This window comes from Octopus bimaculoides, chromosome 14 (genome assembly GCF_046866305.1).
Source record: "Octopus bimaculoides isolate indiv1 chromosome 14, ASM4686630v1, whole genome shotgun sequence".
NCBI lineage: Eukaryota > Metazoa > Mollusca > Cephalopoda > Octopoda > Octopodidae > Octopus > Octopus bimaculoides.
Window position 1 is genome coordinate 5,283,868 of NC_142941.1, and position 10,535 is coordinate 5,294,402.

At 34.9% G+C, this 10,535-nt stretch overlaps 2 protein-coding genes across 2 annotated transcripts in view; one reads left to right on the forward strand and one right to left on the reverse strand.

Annotated features, from left to right (window-relative positions):
• Window positions 1–5,587: 5,587 nt before the first annotated feature.
• On the reverse strand, window positions 5,588–8,464 carry LOC149132600 (uncharacterized). The gene has a single exon (XM_089363226.1). The coding sequence runs from the start codon at window positions 7,629–7,631 to the stop codon at window positions 6,948–6,950; it is 684 nt and encodes a 227-aa protein (XP_089219352.1). The 5' UTR covers window positions 7,632–8,464; the 3' UTR covers window positions 5,588–6,947.
• A 247-nt stretch (window positions 8,465–8,711) lies between these two features.
• LOC106868333 (uncharacterized) overlaps window positions 8,712–10,535 on the forward strand; it is a 29,864-nt gene continuing 28,040 nt past the window's right edge. Inside the window, exon 1 of the mRNA XM_052972633.2 lies at window positions 8,712–10,533. Coding sequence (XP_052828593.1) covers window positions 9,006–9,662 — 657 coding nt within the window. The 5' untranslated portion in view covers window positions 8,712–9,005 and the 3' untranslated portion in view covers window positions 9,663–10,533. The remainder of the gene's footprint in view (window positions 10,534–10,535) is intronic.

Here is a 10,535-nt window from a genome sequence, read left to right on the forward strand (position 1 = left end):
AACTTCTCTGCTTGACATTAAGACACCCACCCTCAATAGGGGCCTTAACTCCCACATTTTAGAGCTCTATGACTTACATTTTTCAGGAGCAAAATCCTTTTAACAGGTTCCATAAGACTGGAATTTTGGAATCTGCGCATAAAGATCAGTAGTATGGGATGCATGTGTCATGATTAGAATGTTTTTAGGGTGTGTAAAGAGGGAAAGAACCCTCATCTGCGATTTTGATGAAATTTGAATCATAAGTATTCCAGTTCATTAGAGAAAATATAACAGAAAAGTCTAATTCTTCCATTGCATGTAACACGGGCAATGTCGGGTATCTCTGCTAGTATATATATATATATATCCAAGGTGTGGTGAATAAATTGTCATTTGAATTATTATTATTATCGAAAAATACCTTAGGAATGAGAACCCAGGTTCGAAATTTCTCCAAGACACCTGACGAAGGATGGAGGGTATATCAGCCGAAAGGTTGTTAACAACAAACAAGATGAAGACAAATATCTGTTAATTGTAAATAATGTACATAATTCCCCATCTCTTAAATATAGAACTGTATTTCTCTGTCCTATTCTTATTCCAGCGATAATACTTTCAGAACATCCTCCGCCATTGCTAATTTGGTTACCTAAGTATCAGAAACTAGTGCTTATTGTTTCTGCACACCTGCACATGCAAAGATGACTTTCTCTGTTTACCTGCCTTGGATTCCAATGAATCTTATGTGTCCATTGCTTGCAGTGAATGCAACACCAAGTGAAGGGATGGGAAGAGGACCTTTGAAAACCTGTCTTTCCTTATAACTTTCAGGAAAATGAAAAGTGGCTATTTCCAAAAAAAAAAACGACTCCTTCCTTAATGAAAATTGTTTCCGGTAATGTTTACCAGTCACTTCCTGTAACCCAAGTAGAAGGTTTGAAAATTTATTTGTTCAAATAGCTGTGCAATATAGATTTCGAACATATACAATGTTTCTTTCAAAATTTTAAGTTTCACCCACTTTCAGATATTAAAACAACACAACAGTGAACAGTCATTTTCTTTTTACTTCGTTTTGCCATGAACTCATACAAATATTTGATACCATCAAGAACATTGTTTAAATGTGAAGTAAGAATACAATTTGTAGTGCAGATCTGTTATACTATAAATTATATTATTTCAAGTTTTGGTAGAAAAAAACACGGTTACTTCCCCCATTTTACTCAGGAAATCGTTGTGAAAAGGTAAGTACAATGCTAATACTAATTTTTGAATACATATTTGCTTTATTTTATTTCAGACTTAATCCCTTTTCAACAAACACAAAAGTAATCCCTCCTGTACATAGTCCTTTCACATGCTAGAAATAGCAGGAACCACATGGCTATGTTCTAAGGCCTTGTAGCATATCAAAAACAGTCATACGGACCAAATCGTCTCTGATATATTTTCTTTCAAATTATGCTAGTATGTGTTATGTTTTACTTGTTCCAGTCATCGGACTGTAGTCATACGGGGGAGACACAGCCTTTTAGTCAAACAAATTGACCCCCGTACTTATTTTATCAAAATCTGGTATTTATTCTATTCACTTTTACCAAACGGTACGGGCGTGTAAACAAACCAAACTCGGTTGTCAAGCGGTGTTGGCTGTAGTGGGAGACACTTGCTCAAGTACCATTCAATAAGACTGAATCCAAAGCGATATGGTTGGGAAGCAAAGAGGTACGTGAAATATCCGCCTTCCCTGGATTTTCTTCACAACAATTCCGATATAATCGTAATTTACAACACCTGAAAGGTATTTGCAGAAAATTTCACTAAAAAATACCCAATTTTCAGCAAGTTGTGAGGAAAGAAAGTCGACATACGAATTCCCCCCTCGAAATTCCATTATAATCGTAATCTACGCAATTTGAAACGTGTTTATTTAAAATTTCATTGAAAACCATTTTTCTGATAGTTACGAGGAAAAAAAGTCGGTTCGTATGAATTTTCCGAAATTTTTCTCCCCATCCCCTCGGAAAAAAAACTTTTCCCGACAAATTCCTATACATTCGGAATTTACAGCATCTGAAATATGTCGGAAATTTCTTTAAAAAGTATCCATTTTCTGAAAGTTATGGGGAAAAAAACCGGGTGGAGGCACACTTGTGTGGGAATTCCCCGTTTAACACGTTATAAATTGAAAATAAACAAAAAATGCCACTTTCACTTTTCGTTTTTGTCTAAGCTCAGGAAAATACTTCCTTTACTCTGTAAATAAATGATTTTCGATTTCCTTTGAAACATAATATACAAACCAATGATATGACAGATTAGACAATCCATCGTTTTTGGTATCTGAAAATTGAAACAATTTGTTCGGCAAATTCCGTAAAGCATTTATACGTCTTTACTTTCTTACATGCGGACCTCTACGTACACACATACATACAAGGGGCTCATGTAGATTCGCACTTCACTTCGAATAATGCATTTTTCTGAAAAAGTTTATTCAGATACATGTCGGAGATTACGAACGTGCAAAAAAAAAAAAAAAAAAAAAAAATCCGAAATTTTACTTCCTCCCCCCAATTTTTAAAAGTATTGTATATTGAAGTGTAAAAATTTCATTGAAGTAGGTATATAAAATGCACTTTCTATGTTCATTCAGGCTAAACTGTGGAGGCGCAATGGCCCAGTGGTTAGGGCAGCGGACTCGCGGTTTCGATTCCCAGCCCGGGCGTTGTGAGTGTTTATTGAGCGAAAACACCTAAAAGCTCCACGAGGCTCCGGCAGGAGATGGTGACGAATCCTGCTGTACTCTTTCACCACAACTTTCTCTCACTCTTACTTCCTGTTTCTGTTGTGCCTGTATTTCAAAGAGCCAGCCTTGTCACACTGTGTCACGCTGAATCTCCCCCGAGAACTACGTTAAGGGTACATGTGTCTGTAGAGTGCTCAGCCACTTGCACGTTAATTTCACGAGCAGGCTGTTCTGTTGATCGGATCAACTGGAACCCTCGTCGTCGTAAGCGACGGAGTGCCAACAACATCGATGACAGAGGATGATGAGGATGACAACGATGAAAACTATCATTTCTAACACTGGTTGAGTGTAGAATCAGTCAAACATATCTTAGTATTGATTGGCACTCTGTTTTCTCAATCTCCAAGAAAGGAAGAGAGGCAAAATTAGAACCCACGAGTGTATACGCGCGCTTGCACACACACACACCTTACGCGTGCGCGCGCACACATTTTAATTCAAGCGAGGTAACTTTGATAGACTAGTTATTTCACATACATTTAGTTACAAATTATCTCTCTTTACATAATTGGCAAGCGAAGTTTCTTTTACTGAGAGATAGTCAAATCTCGTTCAAATTACGTTTTACAGTCTTAAAAAAGGAAAGATTTATTGAATAATGTAGCTCGTAATTATAGCTAAAATGCAGCAACTACACTAATACTAGATGATGCAGCCCCAGATCGATTATGAATAAAATAATGACCTATTAAGCATAACTTTTCTCCATTTGATCATATGCTGTGTCAGAATTGACATGGGGATAAACAACAACAACAGTTGCTGCAACAACCATAACTATGTTTTGATTTGGTAAGAGGGTAGATACATTGTTGGACTTATAGCTCATGAATTATGGTTCATGTCTCCTTAAATTACTTAACTGAGTCTGAACTGGTCATTTGATCGTACCCAGTTCAATGAGCCACGATAAATACAAACACTCTCTCTCTCTCTCTATATATATATATATGTATATATATATATATATATATATGTATATATAATTATGTGTGTATATATATATGTGTGTATATATGTATACATACATACATACATACATACATACATACATATATATATATATATATATATATACATATATATATATATATATATATATACATATATATATATATATATATATATACATATATATATATATATATATATATATATATATATATATATATATATATATATATATACATATATATATATATATGTAAATGATAGGATTGCTTCAGTATTTCAGGGGTAGTCTGAAGTATCTAAGCAACCAGAGGATAGTTAAATCCGAAGGCACTCCTGGAAATTACTTGTGTGGGTACCGTCTTCGTTAGAAGGTATCCAGAGGCAGGTAATTTATTGTTTAAACCGCAGATAGATAGATATACACACATATATGGTGGCGAGCTGGCAGAAACGTTAGCATAGCGAGCTGGAAAGCCTTCGATCAAAGGTCTTCTAGCAGTGAACTTCATGGCTGACGTAAGTTTAAACAACAATCCTGCTACAAGATGGCCTTTGCAAGTCCCCCAAGACCAGTGAGACTGATGCTGTTAATGTTCCACATAAACTGTTGCAAAAAGATATGAGCAAGGAATGGCGTTTTTTTATGTCTACTGTTCTGAGAATGTACTGGTTAGTGCAGGGTCTATGGGACAGGACACAACCTGAGTGAATAATCCCCAAGACCAGCAGAGGCCAATGTAGTAATAATGAAAATGCACATGGACAAGAGCCTCAAGTGTATCTGTATGTGAATTGTGAAGAATACCTTCAAGTATTTGCACAACCCTCAAGCTCTCACGCCTCACAAACAGAGAATCACTCTTTGTGGTCGTTCACCAGAAAGGTCCCCACCAACTTTGTAGAATCTCTTTACCTCAACTTCTCATCTGTGATAGTTCTGTAAGCAGTACTCACACACAGAAAGCCACCACCTTCACTGGCTGCTTTGCATTCAACTCCCCAACTAGGTTCGTCTCCATGAATGCTATGCTCTTCCACTTCACTATGATCGTCACGATGCATACACACCTACTGAGTTCAAAAGTACCTTTGGTCACTTTAAAACAAGGCCACAAGTTTGACAACGTGCCTTTCATTACCCTTTGACAATGCACCTCAGAACTAGACTGTGCTCATCAAATTTATTATTTTCTCCCTCTCTATGTTGCATTCCTGTGAAGAGTAATTCCTTTAATCCTGCCAGCTATTGTTCCATTGCACTCACTTCCAATGTCTCAAAGGTACTGGACACAATTATTTTACAGATTTTACAGGCTCTACAACCGTTTTAACCCCCAAAATATAATCTATTCATAATTTCTGAGGTTACTAAAGATGAAGAAGCTGGTTATGCCTTGTGTTGTTTTATAAAGTTGAAATTATTTCATCCAAGAATTGATGAATAATTTTTGCTCTCTGGCTGGTTACGTAAACTGATATTTTGTGGTAAGCTCCATAATTCAGAAACTGGAAAATTACTACATCATACAGTGCATATACTATAGAATACACAAACGAAACCATTTTTTATAGATTCCACACTCAATACAGACAATTTTGTAATGTTGCATCGTCTTTGCAAGTAAAACTTGGTCACCATTGTTGGTGTTGCTGAAGTTTGAAACCATTGTTTAGACAATCTAGAAAGCATTTTTCACAAGAGTATTGAACTTCTACCATTGTCTAAAAGCACTAAGGTTGTATGCAAGAAACTTTGAAGAAAAGAAAACCAAGTTAAGAATTATGTCGGACATATGAGATCAAATTTGATTTGAATAAAAACAAATATATGCATAAATTATCAAAAATAATATATTTACTACACAAAAATGAGTTTTTTTTCTTATTGTTTAGACAGGAAGAGAAATTGATACATTATTGACTTTTGAAAGAAGAAAATTGATCGGCTGGGGGGGTTATCCATGCATGCATGGAAGATGGACGTTAAACGATGATGAGGATGACAAATGCAAAAAGCTGAAATAAATACCATAGGGTATTTTATTTGATGTACTAATGATAAAATAGTATCACAACTATTTTTATTTAAGTAAAGAAAAAAGAAAATTGATCAAGAACCCCTCCAACAGGTTCACATCAAAAGTACCACAGCTTATTGAAAGTTATCATTCAGGAAAGGATTATGAATTAAAATTAAATTGTAGATGACATGTTTAATAATTAATCAATAATAGATAGCATTATAAAGTAACAAATTTTTAGAAATTATCAGTAATTATAATAAATAAAATACAAACAAAATACACACTTATTATGCAGATAGGGGGCGAGGTATAGTGAATAATTTCTGATTTCTTATTTTTTCCCAGCCTTTTTGAAACCATTACATTTCAAGTATTGCAACATCATTTTATAATGTTGCACCATTTTTGGGAGTAAAGATTCGTTAGCATTATTGGTGTTGCTGAAGTTTAAGAGAATTTGAAACATAATCAGGTGACAAGTAATTTTCTTTCCAAAACAAGTCTCCTCAAATTTGACGTGATTGGAATGGAGGTCGTTAATATAATATCTTGTTAATTTTTGGTGTTTATCAATCAATATTCTTTTCTCTGTTGGATTTTGAGTCAATTCCCCATCCTCGCCATCTCTAATTTGATCATTTTAAATTTTGAAAAAAAAAAAATTTTTTTAAATAAAAAATAACTGGGGCAAAATGAGTAACTATTAATTTCAATAACTTCTTATTCACTTGACCTAAAAATCTTAAATTTTTGTGGTATTTTTGATGTCTAAGGAGGGATATTGATGTGTATGAGTCTTTTTTCAAATGTAATTCTGGAGAATGTTATGGTGTTTTTAATGCTTTAAAGAAAGTCATTTACTTAGCTGATATGTTTTTTTTTTGTAAGGTTGTGAACATATGAAAATATTTTTTCTCAAAATCAAATATGCAGTAAATATTATTCATTGTGCCCCACCCACGATTCTGTTTGGAATAATATCAAAGCTAATCGAACAATTTTAATGAAACAAATTTAGGGATTAAGCCTCATACAGGCTTAAGAACAGAATGAAATCAAAGAGGATCAAAATATATAACGATGAAGCGACGTGAAGAAAATCTCTCAATTATCAAGAGTTTCTCTAAGATGATATAAGCACAAGACCATCAGAGTTTCGCATTAGATTTCTAAGAAGCACCCGTCGTTGAACGAGCCGCCTTTTCTCGGTGAACTATAGCAATAGTATTCTTCAGTTTAGTCCAGTTTACAATCTCTGGAAATTCTCTGAGCGCTTTCAAAAGTTTTACTATTGCACCAGGTGAAAATTCTTGTGTTCGTCTCCAGGTATTAAATGCTTTGAACTTCTGTATGAACTCATTATGAGTATCCTTAGCGTCAGTAATTTTCACGAAATCAAGACCTAATTCGATAACCACAGCTTCCCAACCACTAGCCACATGCATTAGGACACGACCAAGCATTTTCTCGTCCAGTTCTAAATCTTTAGTACTATCAATAATGGCATCCACTTCTGGATCTACCAATGGTGAATTGTCAGTTTCTTCCACGAGTGTCACCAAATAATCTAAACCGTTGTTTCTCAGACAGTTCAAAAATTCTTCAAATATTCTAGAAATATTACTTCTGTCTTCATGTTTCATTTTTTCAAGAAGGAAATTGAGAAAACATCGATTTTTTCTTTCTATAATTGGCTTTGCTTGAACAGTATGCATTTCCTCCGGACTGTAGATTGAACTTTCAAAAAAATGATCAAGTATTATTCCGATAAGTACTTCATCAATGTCTTCCACGAGTTTTTTATAAGTTCGTTGAATTTTATTCCCATTAAAAACCTGTTGAGTGTCAGCCATTTTCTACCGGAACTGAGAGTGATCTCCCTTGAATTTATGTCAGTTACAAACATTCGAGCACTTCTCATGCAACACTTCCTGAAACTCCCATCAAGAATACCGTGCGTTATATATCTCCAGTAGGCGATGTTTAAGAATGACTCGCGGGAAAGTGGAAGGGTTTTCTTTTCTGTTCTCATAGGGCATGTGACTATTCCGAAAATCCTGTTATAAACTGAATTCACCCGTTTCTCTTTCTAACACCACTCCTACCCTCTCTCTCACCTACAAATTCCCGCTCTTTGCTTTCTTCTCTCTATCTTTCCTTACAACTGTAACATTTTCTGTCCGCATTTTGCCTGCAGCTACCAAGAGCCACATCTTCTCAGTGACTAAAGGAATGTAAACGTTACGGATATCGCCTCTTCTCTCCGGACTAAATAACTAGCAAGATTAGTGGGGGGGGGGGGCAGGGAATAAGGATATTTAGGGTAGAGCAACCAAAACAACTGTATTTAGTGTACAAGAACAAAATTCCACCTGGTAGATTAAATCATCGAGGGGAAAATATGTTGGTTAAGTGGGGTTTTTGTTGCAACTAGAAAGCGATTAGAAAATATTAACTTCTTCATATTGAACAAAAGGGATGTACTCTTTCCGGTGTGTCTGTGCTTTGTTTATATAAAGCAGAATGTTGGATTGGCGCCAGCGTTAGAGCATCGGATATGTTATGCAGTATTTCTTCTGGTTCTCTTCAATCTGTGTTAAATCTCGTAAATATAAACCTTGGCTTTCATCTCTCCAGAGGCGATGAAATAAAGTATCTGTCAAGTACTTGGTTCCGTATAAGCGACTCCCCGCCCAGTTTTCAGATAGCGTGCATATATTATGTTATATAATTGCATATAACTGAATGTTACAGTGAATTCATACCTTATCTATTTTACGGATTTAATAAAAATTAATATTTTAATAATATTTATTTAGGAACACAAAGGTTTGAAAAAAAATCGTTGTTAAAGAGAAGAAAAGGGTAATTTAGTTTGTACTTTAGAAATTCACTCTGAAATTGAAAGTTTTAACTTCTCTAAAATCGATTAAACTGAATGTCGGAATGCATGTACATAATTATGTTTATTTGAATTAACTTTAATACACGTTTATACTTTTGGGTTGACGACACTTCTTGCGTTATAACACCGAGCTGAGCACAAGTTATAAGATACGGAAATGAAAGTTATACGCGAAAGCGACCCACATAACAGCACTTTTGAGCGTCACCACATTCAATGTGCATGCGCAGAAGTAGCTGTGTAAAGAGGTTCAACGGCAAAGTTTTTCCAAGCCTTTTTAGTGTACCCACGTAGAACACTGTGTAATCTTACTCAGAGCACGATGGCTAACAAACAGCAATTCAGGAACTCAATTAAAATTCAGCAATGTCGTGAGGATCTTGTGAAGGGGCTTGATGATGTGACAATACAAAACATACTTGATCGTTTTTTATGTAAATTTTTTATCACGTCCGAGGATAAGAATATAATTGAAGCAGAAAAAACTGAACAAAGCAAAGCTCGGAAATTACTAGACCTTATTCAGCGCAAAGTGGAAAGCCAGGATAAAGTGAAAAAGTCAGATTTATTTGATGAATTCGTGGAACTTTTAGAAATTCACGACGAAGGTTTAGCATCAACAGTGGCAAAAGCTGATGACAGTGTGCCGAATGACAAACGTCAGATAGATTATATTCTTGAAAATATTGAAGGTATGGATTTGGATGAGAGAATGTTAAATCGTATTTTGATGTACATGGGCCCTGGATGGGAATCTGTTGCTGCCGAATTAGGTATCAACAGCATAAAAATTGCTATTGCTAAGGAAAACAACCCATATAATTCACGAAACCAGATGTTTGAAGTATTTAATTTCTGGAGACAAAGAGAAGCCCTTGGACGTGGTGGATTAAGAAAATTTATAAAAGCTATCGATAGCTGTTCTGTTCATTGCAATATAGACATGAAAAAAATACTTGAATGTATTGAGGGCCCTTAAAAAGAAAAGAGGGAACAATAACGCACAGTTTTGAGACAGTGTTGTATTTATATCAACAAAATGCAGTTTCTCCGATACACTTTTTGATATGGACATAAAGAATCGACACGACAAAAATGAAATTATCCTTCAGTAAACGGCATAATTCTTACGTTGTGGACTGATAGATATTATATTTCAATTATTGAATACTTTTCATCGGACAGATTACTTTCGACTTTCACTATGGAAACTTGCCGGCTTAAAGTAACATCATATCAAACGCGGAAGTATGTGATACTTTCCTTCATTATTTTAAGTGTCGACTACAATTCTTCACCTTTTGATATTTATACAAATTTTTCTATGATAAACATATTTTTTTTGTTTTAGTTACGGATAATATCAATCGCTATAATTTCATTTAATTATATATATATACACACACACATATATGTGGCGGAGGTAAAGAATACACACACCACCCGTTTTCGGCGTAACCCTAATCCTAAACACCGGGTGTACGTAATCTTTACTATATATATATATATATATATATATATATATATATATAGTACGGAGATGTACTTGCATAGCAAGTGACCTGATCTGAGATCCTGTGCTGAAACAAAAACAATTGCAGCGTGGAAGGTATTTGTAAGCCATTTAAAAACACAAAAACACTTCAAAATTTAAATTCAATTTGCCAAAATATTTTTGTCGCTTTGGGACTGCGACCTGATCACTGACAAAATTCTGTGCTGCAACAAGCCATAAATGTATGAGAAATGAAGATTCTTATTTGTCGGTGACCCTCTAAGAAAACAATGAGCTTCAACGTAATGATATATTTTGGAAATTTTGTATTGTTAATAATAAACTTGCTGAAATGGT